Below are 19879 nucleotides of genomic sequence, written 5' to 3' on the forward strand. Positions count from 1 at the left end.
TAAAATGCTCCCTCCTAAATGTTCCAGTAACTAGTCTGGCTGCCGCGTTTTGAACTAAGTGAAGTTTCCGAACTTGGTACATTTTAAAATCATCCACTTTTTAATTTTTCTCTCTGCTTTTATAGAAGATCAGAATAATCAAAATATCAAAGAATAGATATCTTGCCCCATTAACAGCAATATTCATAGCTCAAAATCTGTTTGGAAGGACACTGGTGAAACTCGTATATGTGTGTTTTCCTCTAATTCAGTGGTTCCTAACTTTTGGTCCTCCAGATCTTTGGATTTCAGCTACCACAATTCCTAACAGCTGTTAAGCTGGCTGAGATTTCTTAGCGTTGAAGTCTAAAACACCTGGAGAACCAAAGATTAGGAACTACTGCTCTAACTCATCCATTGTATCTCACTTCAAAATTTAGTGCTGTTTGAGAGGTTTTGTTTTGTTTAGTTTACCAACATTTCTGGCTGATTAACTTCCTATGAATACATACATAATCACAATGGAATATTAAGTTCCTAATGGATGATGATATTTTGGTTGAAGCAGTCTTTGTTTAAAATTAAAGAGTAACCCTCCCCAGTTGACTTTATGTATTCCTTTAGCTGTAGGTACTCTGAAAAAAAAATTGGTTATTATTATGCAGTTGGATCCAGAGATAGATGAATGGAGTTGTGTTTCCACAACAAGGCTCTTCTCCCTCTCTGTAGCCTCTTGTGCCAGTCCAAAATCTGCTTCTGATGAACCTCTTTCTTTGCTGGACCATCAAATGGGGTCCATTGATGCTACACAGGCATTAGATCTCTCTGGCTGAAAAATGCAAACACTCTTCTCTAAACCACAAACCTCAGGATTCTTCAAGAAACGGCCATGGTGGTTACAATGCTGTTATTGTATAGTGTGAAAGAGCCCATCTATGCTGGAGGAGGATGGGAAAAATATTGCAAGAACGTGGTGGAACTTAACATTCACAAGCAGAAGTGCCTTTACACTCACAAAAGAGCAAAGCCACTTTCTTATACAATTTTTAAAAAAATATATCACCAAAGGCTTTCATGGCCGAAATCACTGGATTGCTGTAAGTTTTTCGGGCTGTATGGCCATGTTCCAGAAACATTCTCTCCTAAACGTTTTGCCTGCATCTATGGCAGGTATCCTCAGAAATTGTGAGGTCTGACCTCACAACCTCTGAGGATGTCTGCCATAGATGCAGGCAAATGATCAGGAGAGAATGCTTCTGGAACACGGCCATACAATCTCACAACCTCTGAGGATGCCTACCATAGATGCAGGCAAAATGTCAGGAGAGAATGCTTCTGGAATATGGCCATACGGTCCAAAAACTTACAACAACCAAGGATTGAAATAAATCATCAATTTTCTTTCAGGTTTAATCCATCCCTGGTATTGTATCATGTTAGAATTTGAAATAGAAAGTAAGAGGGGGTGCACAGTTAAATGGTTAATTCCCATTTTGGGAGAAAAGGATGGAAATCAAGTAAATAAATGTACAGGCAAGTATATGCTGGTGGGACCTAAATCCTGACACTTCTTGCATCCTGTTCTCTAGTTGTCTGTCTTCATACAGGGAAAGAAAGGCACCCTTGTGGTTATTTCCAAAGTAACCAAAAAGACCTGCTGGGACTCCTGTTCTCTTAGCACTGCATTTCTGAAAGATAAGGAAATGCAGCTCTCAAATATAATAACTCTGAGAATACATTTCTCTTCCCAGGCTACTGCCATTTCAGAAGTTCTTGTGCCTCTTTTCTTCTCTGCTGTAACCATTTTATCTAGCAAAGCTGCTCTGACACTTGTTCTGTAACCTACCTGTCAGCAATACATGATTTACTGTTGTGAAAGAGTAAATCCACCAAATATGCTTTAAGAAAAAAAATGTATGAAACCATTTCAAAGTGTACCGAGCACCTGCTGCTCATGGCTCATAGTTGTTTAGAAAAATGCGTGATCCCTGAAGAACATCAATGTACATTTATTTTCTGGTTGAAGCACTCCACATTTGAAACTACGGGTTTTTTTTCCCTTGAATGAACTTTCTTTTCCATATTTCTTTCTTTGCAGGTGGTGGCCAGAAAAAAACCCTACTTATACCGATTTTGCAAGATCCCTCCCTCCCTCCCGCCTATTGAACAAAGGAAAAATATGACAGTGACATGGGTGGAGGGGATCTAATTGGCATTGAGATTTCTTAATTTAGATTATTTAACTTCAAACAGTATATTATATATTAGATTTATATATGTGTGTATGTGTATCTCTCTCTCTATATATATGTATCTTTGTCTTTTGGATAACTTGTCAGATTTAAGGCTTATTTAAAATGAAAGAAAGCCGAAGCAATTTTCTTTATTCCATTTCAGTCTCCTAAGGCCTATTTCCCCCTGGTGAGCTCATAGCAACAGGGGGGTTTAAGGGAATTCAGCTTTCTGCAAATTAATGTCTCGCATCATGAAAATTCAGGACTCCCCCCCTCCCTCCTATCTTGAAAAGTAATACAGTGAGTGCGAGTATTATTTCTTGCCAGCGGGTGGAAGATGAATGATTTTGTCACAGTTTTACTGCTTGATGAGCGGTGTCCTGAGGGTCAGGCTTAAGTCTGTGTCACTATGCTGCTCATTACTCTTGAGCTAAATAAGGGCTGATTGGATCTAAATTGCCTAGCACATGGGCCGCAGATGAGCTCAGTGAGTAGGGGATGACCTGCTATTCAGGCTGGGAGTAACCCCGGTGTGCAAATGCTGCATTAGAACACCGTGGGAGAAGGAGAGGCTACCGACTGCTGCCAGGGAAAGAAATCGAAATGTAAAAAACTCTTTGATGCTGCAGCGTTAGAATTTGAAATGTAGGAAGTGACAGGTTGATGGTACTTATCAGCTTTGGCTGGATTAGAGAACAGTGTCATCTTGCTTATATAATAACAGAAGAATGAAGCAAGTTCCTAACTACTTCTCGTTGCCAGAGTCAATGCTGCCTCCTCTCAGTGGTTTTAATGGCGGAATTGGAATTGTTGTTGACATGTCTATGAGGATCTTACGTGTACACACACACACCCATGTGATATCTCCGCAGTTTAGGGAGCGAATCTGTATTTGTGTTTCTCCAGTCAAAACAGAAAGGGAGACATAAGGAGAAACAACATTCTGTGCAATTCATTTATTTTCAAGTTGTTGTTAACAATAATGAGACCTGTGTTAAAATATTCTATCTTCATTTTCTATTCAAAAGTCCAGCACATTTTTCTTTAGCTCTACTCTATCTGTTTGCGTAATGCAGTTGTGGAACTATGATTCCAGATGATTCATTTGAAGGAAATAACCCTGATGTAAATATTTTGCAAGTCTCGGGCACGGGATTTTCAATGTTTGAAGAAAGTTATCCTCCCCAAGAGAGTTTTTCCCTCTTGAGGAGGAAATAATTTCATAAGATCTGGTTAGTTTCTTGTCACATTTCTTGTCTGTCTCCCACTAAGGTAACATCTAGCCTAGGTGGCTAGGTGAAGTAATTCCATATTATAAGCAAGTGGCGATTCTGTATTCAGCTAGATGTTACCTTTCCCAGTGCAGACACTGTCTTGATAGTAAGGATATAGGAAGGGAGTTTGTGAACAAAAACACATTTTATTTCCTTGGCCAGTCTGGTGCAAGAGATGGATTTTGGCTGAACATAAAGTATACTTCCATAGAGCTCCCCCCTCCCCAAATGTGAAAAGGGGCTTATATATCTCTGATCAGGATTAATGAATGCTTTGGAAACAAGGGCATGGAGTCAGAATGATCAGATATAATCATGGCTTATCATGGCTTGCTGTAGGAAATTGATTGGTGACCACACTGAGTTAGTGATCGCTTGATAACACTTTTTAATTGCAGGCAGTCCCCAAGTTACAAAGAAGATAGGGTCTTTAGATTTGCTCTTAAGTTGAATTTGTTTGGAAGTTGGAAAAGGTACATTTTAAGTGTAACTATCTACCTATCTATCTTTGGATAGCATAAGGACGGGGCCTGTGGTGTTTGTTTTGCTGTCTGTGCCCCTCTTCAGGATATTTCACCTAACTTTCTGTCCCTGTTACAACTGGATTTTGAAAAATTTGGCTTCTTGTGGAAACAAGGATTGGTGATAAAGCTTCAGTGGAGAAATAGTTTTTACCCATGATAACTCTTTCAGGAGAGAATCTCCCCTTCCTAGGGGAAGATTTCTCTCACTTCCTGCTGTCTCGCCCCCTTTTTAACTATGAGTTATTTGTATGTCAGATGTTTGTAATTCGGGGACTTCTTATATGAAATCACATATTCTTTAAAATATCTATGCTTATTCATTTCTATACTGACCCTGAACAATAATGCATATACTCTGCTTCTTTCTGTTTAGGTAGGGAGATCAGCCTTGAAAATTCACATTAAAAATTAGAATCTAGTTGCAAATGTTTTTCCCTTCCATTTTAAGTGGGGGGAGGGTTGGGGGTTGAATTCATGATGCTTATGAAGGTAACTGATTTGAATACCTAAACTAATCCATGTTTAGTATTTCTAATCATTTGCAGACCAAAAAACATGCAGTAAGTCCTTGGATTTGTGCCATAATACATGTAGCATGTGTGGGTGTGGGTGTGTTTGTGTGCATGTGTGTATATTCACGGCAATTTTTAAAAGATTAGTAGTGAATAGCCTATATGTCTGGACATAGTTGATGAAATTGTGTCTTAAGCATTAAAGCTATAATTTTTACTTGATTGTGTAAGGTGGAACACAAGTAATTATTTGGTTGCATAAACGTAAGGAAATGTTTTTATTGTTTCTGTGTATTTTTATATGTCCAGGTGCTGAATATTACATAACAAATACCACAAAATAGTTTGTCAGCTGATAATAATAATAATAACAGCAACAACAACTTGATTTATATCCCATTACCATCTCCCTAAAGGGACTAAGGATTAGTCCCCTTAGTACAGTACAGAATACGTAGAATACAACAAAAGTATTTTGTTGGTATTGCTTACATAGCCATGTTTTTGACCATCTAGAAGATTTCCTCATAAGGAATACTCACATTACACGGAATGCTTAGATATGGTATATCCTATATTACATGATGTATGTGATAAGTAAATGTTCTGTGGGGCCAGAGTTATAGTACATACGTTATAGCACAATAACTCTAAAAGAAAGGAAACAATTGAATGTGTTCTTCCAAGATGTTGCAGAATTAAAAAGGAATCCTATTGAGAGCTTGGAATTAAGTGTTTTAACTAGTGCCAGGAACTGAAAAAAATAGTTCAGAAAAGCAAAAAAAGTTGTTCAAAAGTTTAAAAAACAAAAATTCAAAAACTACAACAATGAATACCACAACTTTGAAAGACATTTACACTATCTAGAGGAGTCCAGGAATGTGCATGGTAAACCTCAATTTATAGGGTTTATTTTTGTGTACCTTCAATTTGTTTCCAGCATATGCCATATTTAGCATTGGCTGGTGCTAAGGTTTGTATTTAGATTCAATGGTTTATATCCATTTGGAAAGCCTCTATGAATACAGTAGACACCCTGCTCTTCCCACTATATTTGTGGGGCTAAAATAATTGGTGGTGAGAAGGCCAAGACAGAGAAGGATTACAGCTAAAGATGGGAAGGCCTGGAAAAAACGGGGGAGAAACGGGAAAAACATTTTTTGTTTGTTTGTTTGTTTTCTAGACCTTCCCATCTCTAGTTACAGCCAACTAGCAGGTCTCTTCTTTTTTGTCACACAACACAAGGATTTCTAAAGTCTGGACAGTGCTCCTGCTGTCTTTGGATAAATTGTGCACAAATGAACAAAACATCCTAAAAATAAATGAATAACGAAAGATCAAATCAAAGAAAAACTAGGAGATAAAATGGGTGTTTCTTTATATATGGTTTTAAATCTGTTTGATAGATTGGTTTGAGTTTTAATTGTTTATATGTTTAGATTGTTTATAGTTTTATGAGATGTGTTTTATTGTTACCTGTGTGGCATTGAATTTTTGTCGGATTTGTAGGCCGCCTTGAGTCTCCCCTCGGGTCAAGAAAGGCGGGGTAGAAATGAAGTAAATAAACAAACAATAAATACATTTCTTCAAAACAAACCCAGACTGAGAAAGATAAAAGAAGGACTGATACAAGGAATGAGCAGATTGTTAGGGTCAAGCAGCAACAGCAGAGTTTCAAATTATTGTCAACATGTGTGTGTGTGTGGGGGGGGGGGGTACAGAGAACACTGATGCCAGATAGAATAGATAGGAAAATTGGATAATTCTAATACAGCAAATCTATGAGTTTTCCTTCCTTCTGAAGCAATCTGCAGTGGCATTAAAGCTTACCTTGTTCCAATCAGACCCATGGAAGAAGATCTGTGGAAGCCACATTGTCCCCTCCCTTCTTCTGTGTGTATCCCTAGGGAAGTATTAACACTGCCTGGGAAACAGAGGATAGCACAGCAGAGCTAGTGGTTGCTTTTACATATTGTCTGAAAAGATGTTTGTTCAGAAATGCAAAACGGAAATAGGAAATTCCTTTCCCCTTACCCCCAAAGAAAGACACGTTTTTCTTACATGTGATGCCTTGTCTGAACTAGCTTTGATATCCATGCATTCTCAACATTATGGGAAGAAAATGAAGCAGATAAAATCCCCCTTGAGCTGCATTGTCCCCTTTTAAAGTTTGAAACGCATGTAGGGGACAGAAGGCAGAATTTCATTTCATTAAGAGTTCATTACAAAAGGTATTTTTTCTCCACCCCGTACTGCCTTTCCGTGCTGAAGCTCAGGAAATTTTAATGACTTCAGCCACCCTTTAGAAGGTCAGAAGATTGAGAGCCACAATTGTTACTGCTTTAGTGAAAGTTCCTTTTCTAAACAGGAGCATTTCTGAAAAGTCCTTAGTAGCTCTATCTCCATGTAAATTAACACTGTAAATTGTGCAGCTAGTGAGAATGGGGTGGTGGTGGTGGGAGGGAATTAAAATAATTCCAATAAATGGTTTAATTTATGCCTCAGCAGTTAAGCATGCTCCTGGTTAACAGAAATACCCTTCGGCTACACAGGATTTTGGAGGGTTGTAGGGCACTCATTTGCACATAAATAGCCATTAACTGATAAATTCCCAGAGGTCTCCTGTTGCATGCTAGTGGTTTTGACCTACTTAGCTAGCTTAAATTTGTTTTACAGAATTATTATAATTCCATCCTTGGCACTTAAACTTTGTGATTAATGCATGCCTCACAATACAATTAAAGTATAATTACACAGATTTACAGTTTGCTATCATGGTGTTATTGTTATTACAAAAGAGCTGGGTTTGGCAAATATTAGAAGAATTAGGGTTCTGATACCCATCACTTTGCAGTTATTAAGTGATTATGTTAAATGGGACTCCTTTACCTCTGAAGAATGAGTTAGAGAGGTGAAACATTAATACATCAGATGACTTTAAAGTGATGGTACAGGAGCAGGAAAGGAAGTTCTTCCACACAACATAAGTGATAGAATGCTTTTATTAATCTCCATACTAGTAGAGACAGGAGGAAAATACTGTTTTAATTGTTTTGCTTTGGTTTATATTCTTCTGCCAAGAGTTTAAATTCACAGGCTGAGGGGTTTTTGCCAAGAGTTGTTAAGTTCGGTAGCATGACAGTCTAGAACAGTAGTTCTTGTAGACACAGATTAGAAAACAGTAGTTGAACAATTGTACCAACTGTGAAAATGATCTTGATGTGGGCTGGTTCAGAAAACAACCCCTTTCTGTTCAATGCTGGAGCAGCTTAAGGATCAATCTAAATTGTCTGGCTGCATTCAGTCCAGGAACACCAGAGAGGTGGATGAAGATTAATGAGCAGGGCATGTCTGCCGGAGCAGTCTACAATGGGTCAATGCCAATTTGCAGCATCTATAATGCGCATCTGACCTGACCCCTCCACACTGTAACACACATCTGACCTGCATGGTGAGCACTGACAACATATGGAAATTGGGATAGACACGACGCGGCACTTGTGTTCCTCTGCTGAGAACCAGACTGTTACAAAAAGAGGATAAAGGGGGATATCTTTTCCAGCTTACTGTAGTGAAAAAGTGAATGTATACTTCCATGCATAAAGGTCTTCACCCTACTTTAATTATATAGCATACTACTAGATTTTATATTTTCCAGTCCTTTGCCACATGTGAAAATTCACCCCCAAGAAACCTTGTTAAGACGGTTAATGGTTTGGAGAGACATTTTGTTTACCATTTCACAATGCTGGAACTTTATGGCTCCAGCATTATAACAAGGGCAGTATTTACTCAAAGAATTCACAATTACTTTAAGGACCTTCCTGTAACTTCATGTTCTGTCTAGCTGCTTAGATTGGTTTCTTAATAATCAACACAAAATCATAGAGTATATGTGTCTTCATGGATACAAATACGTTAAAAACATCATGCCTCTAATTGCTAGAAGCTAGGAACAAGCTGTGGTGTAAGATTAAATAGTTGTGCTAAATCTAGTAATACTGAATTACTATATGTGGAAGACATTTCAAGGTTTATCATATATATCATATCAATGTCTTAGTTTGCTCCTTGAGTATATTTTACCCTTTGAAGGTAATTTTTTTCCTAAAATGCAAACATGAAAACCATTAGGAGAAAGAGGAACAGTGAGCAAATAAGAGCTAAGTGTACAGGACTGACGTACAACCGCTGCCCTTCCTTAAAGAGAAAGTAGTTGCCCTGCAATGATAAGGCTACTAATGAATTCCGAAATCCATTGATTTCTCTGCCTCTGTGCAGATTATATGCAGACTTGTTCCAAGGAGAGGAATTTATGAGATATTTGCCACTTTCAGCAAGCAGTGCTGCTGTAATACTGCTGCTTCCTCAGTGGTTTTCCCGTTGATCCATAGAGTGAAAGGACAGGAGGATCAGCTCAGGTCTAAATGAGATTACAGCTGGTTCGGCAGCTTATCTGGTCTAATGCCAACTAGTGTGGCTTTGCGCGTCCTAAGGGGTTTACAACAGAAACTGTTTATTGAGTATCATCGGTTTACTCAACACAAGCAGGCTAATCCTTCCCAGCCCCAGCATGTTGTAGGATTTTGTGTGAAGCCAAACCAAAAGCTGGTGCAGTCGGAGCCTCCAGAGCCTTTTCTCTCGCCTCGTATTGATTCCCCCCACCTTCTTTTTAGATGCATTAAAAGTCAGGGAAAAAAATAAAATAAAACCAATAACCAACCCTATTGTGAGCAAAAGGTTAATCTGTCCTAAAATCGTACAAAAGCATCTATTAACCCTAGAAGGGAGAGAAGCCTTTCTTAGCATTCCCACTCAGGCTTAGCCCCTGCACCCCTTCCCTCACCTCCCCTATTCTTTTCTTTGGTCGGTTCTTCCCTCCCCACTCCAATTTCCAGGAACAAGATAAGAAAAACAGCTTAGGCGTTTAATAATGGGATGGCTTGCAGTTTCTCATCCAGCAGCTGTTACCCTTTTAAATACTTGGTAAAGGGGTTTGTTTTAATTGATAGTTTTGGTTTTTACTGCCTCTACTTCTAAAGGCAACCAATGAGAGTAGCAATGCAGCTGTCTCAGCTTACTTTGTGATTTGCTAGCCCTCTGCTGGCCCACCTTTCCATCCTCTTATTCACTGGTTCCATTTTCACATGCCTTGTTGATTATTATTGTAGTCAGATTGTTGAAACTGGCTTTTGCTCAATGGCTTTTACATTAAATGAAAATACAGCATACAATGTATGTTATATATGGTGAGGTTGGCTTCAATTTATGGCATTCCTATGAATGAGAGACCTCCCAAAGATCTTGTTTTTCACTGCTCTGCTCAGGTTTTGGAAACATGGGAACCTGGATTGTTTCCTGGTTCAACCCCTTCCACTTTCTTCAGCATTAGTACCTTTTCCAGTGAGCCATGTTTTCTCATGAAGTGTCCAAATTATAGTAGTTTCAGTTTAATCATTTTGGCATCTCATGAGAGTTTAGGCATGATTTGCTCTGAGACTCATTTATTTCTCCTTTTAGCAATCCATGGCATCTGTAAGACCCCTCCCCTAGCACCCCATTTCAGATGCGTCAAGGTTTTTCTTGTTGGCTTTTTGAAATTATTTGGCTTTCATGTGTATACACAGAAATTCAAAATACCATGATTTTAATAATTTTGAAGTTGGTTTTCCGTTATGCATCTTTATACTTGAGATTCTTATGAATTCTTTTGTGATTGGATTTCCAAGACTCAGCCTTCTGATTTCATAACGGTAGACTTCATTTTGGATGGGATCTGAGTCATAATATAAAATCTTATTTATTAATTATTTTTACTGTATTTATATACCACCTTTTTCACCCTTGAGGGGACTCAAGGCAGTTTACAACATACTAATGTCAAACATTCATTGCCAACATACAGTACACAAAGAAATCATAATAACTAATTACTACATATAACTATGAAGTTAAAATCAAGTAAAAACCACATAAGATATACATAAAATTTAAACATTCAGACAAGCATAAAATCATCCTAGTATAAATATTAAAATCCCATGAGCCAGAAATTGTATACCATAGCCATTCTGAATTGTCATTGCACATGTTCCTTAATTATTGTTTGTACTGCATTATTTCTTTGGCCAAAGGCTTCATCCCACAACCACATCTTTGTTCTCTTTCTAAAGGTCAGGAGGGAGGGCGCTGATCAAATCTCCCGGGGGGGGGGATTTCTAGAGTCAAGGAGCCACCACTGAGAATGCCCTGTCTCTCATCCCCGCTAACTGCATTTGCTATGGAGGCGGGACCGAGAGCAGGGCCTCCCCAGATGATCTTAACCTCCATGATGCCTTCATCATCAGCTATCAAGTTGTGTAATTTACTTGCATACAATAAAGAAATGTGAGTAACTGGGCAACATACAATTATTTATATTTTCTAAAAACATATAGATTACATTCTTATACATAACACAGTACATAGACATATCTTTATACAGAACTTTCTGGCACTGTATAATGCATTTTCATTATGTTATCTTTGTTAATGTATTAAATAAAATTGTATTCATTTTTAGTGTATCCCTGAGGAAGACCAACTCAGTTAGTGGCCAACATTTGTTTGGCTTTTTCAAACAAAGTTCATGGAGCTTGTCTCCTGATTTGCTTTGGCTAAGTAAAGCTAGCAAGAATTATACTCCAATTTATTTTGGGATAGTTTAGTTCCTACATTCTGCTTCAGAGTGGTAGATAATAGTGGGAAGTTCAGTTAATATGTTTGACATTTCAGATTAACCATGGGAAAAGTAGGTTATCCATCTCGTACCTATGTGGGTAAAATTCCCACGTGAAAGACAAGAAAGTAGTGAAATGGATTCTGCTTAAAATGATGATCATTCTGAACATGAAACATGGGCATAATTTAAACTTAATGGACAGGTTGTGTTCACGATAGAAATGTAATATTTATCCAGTTGGCTCTGTTTTATCAAACTGGTCTGGTAAAGCAGTAGGTTTCACTTGTATAATAATGAATGTTTAGCACATTTGGGAATAAAAACTGTTGGCTGTGTTTGCTTAAGTTCTTTGTTCAATCATTTGAATTGTGCAAATCAAAGTATTTTTAGTCGCTGTGAGACGTTTCACCTACATATTTCTTCCCCCTATGCACAGGTCACTAAATGAATTACATTCACAGTTTTACAGCTTAGCTGGTGTTGGAACTTGTTAAATTGATGCCCACTGATGTTGGAACTCGTAAAACGTTTCCCTGTTAATGTGACCAGGCAGAGTTCACATTGTTGATGGTGGCTTTGATCTCATAAACCATCCCTTCATGGGGTGTGTGTGTGTGTGTGTTTTAAAAATGAGAGTGTCTTGGAGCTGCTGATACAGGTTTAGGAAATCTACTGTTGTCCTCGAACGACAGAAAATTAGCTCTGCTGCTATGGCTGGCTGTTGAGAGCACTTGTTAAGTACAGCATGCTTTATTCTCTTTTGAAACAGCACTTGGTAAAATAAAGTAGATAATTGGTTATGAACTAATATTTCTATTACCAAAGCAGGCATTTACCCATTAATTATTTTGGAAAACTATTCCTTCTGTTCTGCAGCAATTCATACACATTCAGTTACATATTATTGTCAGGATGCATGAAATGAATGGCTTTTATGGAACCCCTGCTTTGTAAACATATTTCTGCATGTGGGAAGCTCCACTTGGAAACCATAGGATCTCAACTGGAGAATTCGAAGGCCAAAATAGAAAATCGTGTTAACAGTGCTGTTGTAATTAGTATGAGTCTAGTTATTAAAAAGAAGACCTAATCCTAGTTGTTCAGACAACTAAAGTCAACTCAGGGTTTTCTGTTGTTTTTGTTTGTTTGTTTTGGTGTCAGGAGTGACTTTAGAAACTGCAAGTCGTTTCTGGTGTGAGAGAATTGGCCATCTGCAAGGACGTTGCCCAGGGGACTCATGTCCCCACATGAGAAGCTGGAGCTGATAGATGGGAGCTCACCCCACTCTTTGGATTCGAACCGCTGACCCTTTGGTCAGCAGTCCTGCTGGCACAAGGGTTTAACTCGTGCAACTCAGTGAAAATGTTATAAGATGCATTGTTACATAAATTGCATTGGTTCAAGGGTTCTTGTCTGGATAGAATGGACAATGGGTTTTATGTCTTAAATTGCTGCTCGGTAGAACCTCACCATGAGGAATAAATAATGATGGAGCAGGAGGAAGATGTAATGGATCTTTCCTTCCTTCCTTTCCCTATCTCCCTTTACAAATGATTATAAAGATATGCAGACCAAGAATTCCTTTCCATATTAACATAGTTGTCAGCAAATGATCACATAATAAAATGCACTCTAAGAATGAACAGTATCAGTGCAAAATATTTGTAACTGATTATTACTTTTCAGTTATTCCATTTTTTATTTTAAATACTTCCTGTGTAATCAAGGTTACGGTCTGCTAGCAAAATTAGGCTTATGAGACTTCTGACTGTCCTTGTTAAGTGCCATTGTCTTATAATACCTTGACTCTGACTTTACACTGCTGTTTATAGAATTTAATAAAGTAAATGTAATAATACTGCCGGTGCCTTTAATCTACAGCCTCAATTGAGTTGACCAAGAGATAAATAGGACCAGGAATGATAACACGATGGTACAGATTGTTTTTAATAAGCATGTTGTTTAGTTGATCATCCGAAAGCAGTAATGCCTCCTATCCTAGCCTGCCAGACAAATTTATTAATGTTTCCTGCCCCTCCTTTGCCTCATTTCTCTTAAGGATGTTAGTTCCCTGTGGACACATTTCTACTGAACCTTTAGAAAGTCACAGTTTCCAAATTAAATAAAGTAGTAGGAATGGTATTAGCAGAATCAAATACATTTGAGTGTGTTATTGATTGCATGCCGCATTGTGTATACTTGTACCTTTGGTCCTTAATGCTGGTAACATCAGCACTACCCCAAACAGTGGGCAGAAGATTTGGGTTCTCATAAAAGGGTAGAAAAATTTTCGTGATACCAGAGCACTCTGGTACCACAAGATGCAGAGCCAATCTTAAGAAATTGTGCTATGAAGTGGAGTCCGTGACATGTGAGTGTGGAGAAAAGCAAACCACAGACTACTTACTACAATGCAGTCTGAGCCCTGCCACATGTACAATGGAGGACCTTCCTACATTGACACCAGAGGCACTCCAAGTGGCCGGCTTCTGGTCAAAGGAAATTTAGCATAATGCCAATTTTTTAACTTTGTGATTTTTATATACATTATTACTGTATTCTCAATCTGCTTTTGACATGATAAATAAATAGCAAAATTTTAATTAATTTGTTGCTGCTGTTTATTTTGCTGCCTTAGATTGAGAAAAAAATAGTGAGATTCTCTGGCTCACATCTCAAAACAGTTTGCTTAGCATCAGAGACTATTTCCCATGATTTGAGCGGATGGTGCCTTTACTGCTTTGCTTCAGGAAGCAAAATGCCCTGGGCATTAGTGCCAATCCCAAATGATTAGGGGCAAGTGTTGATCTTTTGTGCATGTAAGGCTTTTAAAATTAATGTGGATGAGAAATGAACTGCAGGAAATAATCTGTAGCTATATTTCTGTGTCTATTCCAATAGTGTATTCCTTGCATACAAAATTAACAAATAATAGGATATCTGGCTTAGGACTGTGAGCAGACTTACTTGCCAGTTGATAAATGTACACATTCATTTTAGAGCTGCCTGTTTCTCATTTAGGTTTGACACATTAAGAGGTGCATAATTAATGGTTGACATTAGTAATTAACATTAACTTTATGGTGCTTAATATGCCATAATTTATCCATCAAATAACTGGTATGCACGAATGTCTTTGCATGAAGGTTTTAATTATAGAAAATGATCTTTCAGTGCTCGGATTTGTAAAATGAAATGAAACTGCATTTGTCCTTCTGAGGAATTCAGTTGTTTCTCCAGACCCCAAGATAACTGCAGGCTAATGTTGCTTTTGTTCCTCCTTAGGACTGTGCATAAACAGTTAAGCCAAGGGCTGCCATTAGGGAATATGGGCCCAAACGCTCAGGCAGCGTCGGTGGCGAAAGAGCACCATCTGGCTGTGGCCAAAGCTCTCTGGAGAAATTTCTTTCCATTCCTGAAGAGTCAGAGAATGATGCAGACGCCCCCTCCTCAGCTTGCAGATGCAGCTGCAGGTTTGTGCTATACTTCTTCTCCTTTCTGATGTCCCTGTCACCTTCTGGTTCTTCTTTGAGAGACTCTCAGGTGATAAAGTAGAACCTTCCTGCAGATGATGGTGTTCTTGTTGGGCACGTTCAGCATTTGTGTCCATGCACTCACTCACACACACACGCCTTATTGGAGTGATGTGGATCACTCACCTTATTAATGGGCTGCCTCTAGCTCTACAACTTGAGTGGCACTTTTCTCCCCTGGTATCATTTGTTACATTCGAAATGTGAGCTATCATCTTAGGCAAGGTTAATGGTTGATGCTTCATCATATTAAATGTAATGCATATTCTCAGAGCTTAAATGAGTTTATTCATAGCTCTTCTGCTTCTACGGATCCCCCCCCCCCCAAATGTTTCCCTTGGATTATAATAATATTCATTTTGTGAATGTTTTTCTACACATATATCAAACATTGCAAATACATGGTATGACATTATGGTTTTGAAATGCACACAAAACACCCTGTATTCCAGGGAATCACACTGCAGGAATGCCACTCAATATCCTAGCAGATGGAATAACATCTTGAGAGTAAACTGGAAGAGTGGTGACCCTTGGCTGCTGTGGAGCTCTGCTCAGCTAATTCAGTCCTCTGTATTTTGATACAATATCATTTCTTCCATGTAATCCTTAGTAAAATTCCATATTTTAATTCAACAGGCATGTATCTTGCTATAATGGCACACCAAATCCATTTAAATAATATTTGGAAAAGACAGGTTTAAATTTAAATGTAGCTTACTCTAACATGAATTAGGAACTGTGTTTATGAACACTCAAAGATCTGATCAATAATGAAAATGAAGTTGGACTTCTGCAACTTTGCAGTAATTAAAATATAAAAATAATGTTCCTGAAATGAAATGCTTTTTCTAGAAAACAGACATGAAGTGAAAGCAGAAATGTGTTACTCTTGTTTATAAAATGTGTTCTTTGTTTAAATTTTTGATGTGTTTTTTTTTTTTAAAAAAAAAAGCAATCTATTAATTCAGCATTAGAGGTAAGAACCAGCATTAAGATTGTGGAGATATAAACAAGAATTCATAAGAATGAGGCAGAGGTTGGAGGAACATAGTGTTAAAAAGTGAACACGGTATCCACTGTTTCATTTCACTACATCTGACAAAATAAGCTTTCTCCAGCCATTTTTTGAGTGCACAGTGACTCTAGGGCAGTGGTTCTCAACCTGTGGGTGCCCAGATGTTTTGGCCTTCAACTCCCAGAAATCCTAACAGCTGGTGAACTGGCTGGGAGTTCTGGGAGCTGTAGGCCAAAACACCTGGGGACCCACAGGTTGAGAACCACTGCTCTAGGGTATTGTAAGGCTAGAATTCCTTCATTTCAATGCAATTTAATATTATCTGTGATTTCATATATATCAGTTCAAAATCTGGGAACATACTCCCGCAGATATGAGGGTTGTATCTATGATAATAAGAACAAAAATATTTCATGCAGGATATAAAGAGAGGCAGCTGCACCAATATCTTATAATTCCCAGCATGTTTTGAGCATATTGCAAAGAAAAATGCCAGATTGCATCCCAAATTTCCAAATAAATGGAAGTTGGGAATGGGAAATCTTCTGAAAATGTTGAACAAAATCCATAATTTCCTTTGGTAAAGTGACATCTTAAAACATACAGGGAAGTAGAAAGTTATCAGTGGCTTACCAGTAGAATAAAGGACAAGAAAACCTCTTGAATTACAGAATCCTGTGGGAGATGCTCGTGATTGAGAAATATAAAAAGTTTTATATTTGTAACTTCCACTACTGGTAGACAAATACCCAAAGGAGGTGGATTTTTAGAAGATCCGTTATTGAAAGAGCCAACAGATAAGCAACACCAGCTACTAGTTATGCTTATGCTCTAAATGTCTCCTCCTCCATCCTTTTTTAAAAAAACCTTAGGTTTTACTTTACTAGCTTTGGATATGCCCAGTACCTGTCCATCGGAAATTCAACCTCAGCCAGTTTTGTCAATGATGCAGTTGTTTGGATGGGATGATTTGGTTTGTCCCAGGCTTGTTTCAAGATACCTAAGTCACTTAATACAGAACAGGTAAGCAAAATAACCTCTTTGTCGAATAAGAGCAGCCATTGTGCTTGTCTCCTGTTTAATTCTATCAATCAATTTTTAATTAGAATGATTTCAGATTGTATTATATATTGTATTGAGAGTTTTGTTGGACTGGGTAATTTTATTTTAAAAATAAAGATAAAATTGCATTCTCTGACCAGTCTCTTTAGTTTTTATGGACACCCTGTAGATTTGCTATAGCTTATGCAGGAGGCATGCAGTGGCCCAGGAAAAATCCTTCTGTTAACATCTGTGTCATATCACCAACTATATTTCTTTAAATTCTTCATTTCCATTTAGTCTAAGTTGTCTGTGTTTTAGGAACCATGAATAAAGAAATTGCCAGCATTTTTTTTATCTAGAAGAACACCTCTCTAGGAATTTTAGATCTTCCAGCACAACTCTGTGGTCAAGATCTGCTGGAGGCTGGCCATAGAATCACATTGGAGGACCTATAGATTCTTACAGAGATGTTTTCCCTAGAAATCACTAGGTCCCCCATCATGAATATAGGTTAACTATAGAGTCAGTCACACTGAAGGACCTAGAGTGAACATTGGGTTGTCTGTAATTAGTTCTAACTTTTCTTTCAATTTCTGTGGGTGCATCTACACTGTAGGGTTAATGCATTTTGACACCCCTTTAATTCCTCAGCTAAATGCTATGGAATCATCAGTGTTGTCATTCTTAGAAAGTGTTTAGGCTTCTCTGCTAAAACGTGCTGGCATATAACCAAACTACACATCCTGGTGCCAAACCATGCAGATTCACCTTTTGCTTCCATTAGTAACTCAACTGAGAGAAAAGCTTCAAAAATTTACGTAGTTTGTTCTTCACATGCAAAGGAGATGAGAAACCAAATGAACTTATATTTCAACATAAATGTCTACATTTATTTATTTATTTACTTTGCATGTATATCGCAGTTTCTCAGCCCGTAGGCGACTCAACGCGGTTCACAACAAGAGCAAAAAAGTCAATCGTACAACATACAATATTTAAAACCATTAACAGCATAATATACAAAATAATGACACATCAATAACAACACATTAATGTCTCGTAACTAAAATCGTGATCCAATTCGTCATCCATAATTCCGTTTCCTATATTCATCGTTCAATTGCACTATTTATCTGAACGCCTGTTCAAACAGCCAGGTTTTTAGTTTTCTTCGAAACACCATTAACGAAGGGGCTGATCTAATGTCCATGGGAAGGGCGTTCCACAGCCGAGGGACCACCACAGAGAAGGCCCTGTCCCTCGTCCCCGCCAGCCATGCTTGTGATGCAGGCGGGATCGAGAGCAGGGCCTCCCCAGAAGACCTTAGAGTCCTGGTGGGTTCATAGGCAGAGATACGTTCGGATAGGTAGCTTGGGCCAGAACCGTTTAGGGCTGTATAGGCCAACGCCAGCACTTTGAATTGAGCCCGGTAGCAAATCAGCAGCCAGTGGAGCTGGTGCAGCAAGGGAGTTGTATGCTCCCTGCGCTCCACTCCTGTTAGTATCATGGCTGCCGAGCGTTGGACTAGTTGGAGCTTCCGGGCCGTCTTCAAAGGCAACCCCACGTAGAGAGCGTTGCAGTAGTCTAAACCTCTAATGCCTCCCACCTCTCAGAATGTGTGGACTAACAAGCACAAATGTTTTGTCCACAAATGTCCAGGAGCACCTCCAAGCCATGGGTTTGGGGAGGGGGATTGCTGATGGCCATTTTGCTAAATGGCCCACTTACACACACACACACACACACCCTGGTGACACAATGGGTTAAACCCTTGTGTTGGCAGGACTGAAGACTGACAGGTTGGAAGTTTGAATCCGGGGAGAGCGTGGATGAGCTCCCTCTGTCAGCTCCAGCTCCCCATGCAGGAACATGAGAGAAGCCTCCCACAAGGTGTTCCCTGGGCAACGTCCTTGCAGACAACTAATTCTCTCACACCAGAAGCGACTTGCAATTTCTCAAGTCACTCCTGACATGAACCCCCCTTCTTTAAATCATGAAGTGACAGGAACAAGAAGCTCTATTGCTTCAGTTCTGAAAAATAAAAGATCTAACTAGGCAGAAAAAGCCTACAACTACCAGATGGTGGGGCCATTTTTAAGCCCCTTATATTTCAGTGGTACAGAGGTTCAGTGAGGGTTGTGGCTTATTGACAACCAAGTTCAACCTCACAACTCTTGGTAGATGCCTTCCCTGCTGTAGAACAAGCTAGTAAAATGTTCTTCCTCATTACATTCCATGTACCAAATGTAGGTAACAGTGTGACTGATTTAGGAGACAAATATTGCATTCAATGCCACAGTGCATTTCCTATCAATGGCAACACTGCTTATGTGTAAAAATGTATGGGAAATTTAGTTGGTAACAGACACCTTTTTTTTACTTGATTTGCTTTCTTTTTTTTTCATTGCTACCCACTTTTCTGCAGTGCACTGTCTGAAACTCTTGCTGGCATGGGTCAGATGTCCTTCCAGGCCTTGTTGGTACATTCCTGGTTTCGCTGTGTTTTGCAAATGTTTATCTATCACCCTCTTAACATTTCGGTCAGGACAGATGTTGATCAAACAGCTGGTAAGTGTGTGTCTTCAGTAGGTGAAGAGCAGCAGTTGTAGTTTATATTGGTGCTGGGAGTTCATCAGTATTTTATTTATTCTTTTATTTAATGAAATATTTATATCCTGTCCTGTGTCTAGAGATCTCAAGGCAATGTACCATATTCTGTATATACAAATCAGTTTTCTTCTTCACTTTTTCATATAATTAACCCTTCTGTTTCTTTATTGTAATAGCTTCCTTAACCAGTAAATAGTGAGTAAATAGTGGAAAGTGTGTATTTTCTTCTTTTTTGAGGTAGGCACTAAAATAAATGTCTAGTTCTGTACTTCAGATCACAAGTGCTGATTATTATTTTAATTCCACCTACAAACACAATTTTACCCTTAAACCACACTGTTTGTGACAAAAAGAGTGTAATTAAAATCTCTGAATAGTTAGTCAATCAACATTAAGTTATATCAGCCAAGCATTCCCAGAATGGTGTTTG

The 19879-nt window shown here is 38.5% G+C and overlaps 1 protein-coding gene across 1 annotated transcript in view; it reads left to right on the top strand.

The window, feature by feature from the left end:
• The window catches only part of MMS22L (MMS22 like, DNA repair protein), a 90801-nt gene that overhangs the window by 56005 nt on the left and 14917 nt on the right, over positions 1-19879 (top strand). Inside the window, exons 15-17 of the mRNA XM_067467425.1 lie at positions 14530-14717; positions 16668-16818; positions 19265-19407. Coding sequence (XP_067323526.1) covers positions 14530-14717; positions 16668-16818; positions 19265-19407 — 482 coding nt within the window. The remainder of the gene's footprint in view (positions 1-14529; positions 14718-16667; positions 16819-19264; positions 19408-19879) is intronic.

This window comes from Anolis sagrei, chromosome 1 (assembly GCF_037176765.1).
Source record: "Anolis sagrei isolate rAnoSag1 chromosome 1, rAnoSag1.mat, whole genome shotgun sequence".
Classification (NCBI taxonomy): domain Eukaryota; kingdom Metazoa; phylum Chordata; class Lepidosauria; order Squamata; family Dactyloidae; genus Anolis; species Anolis sagrei.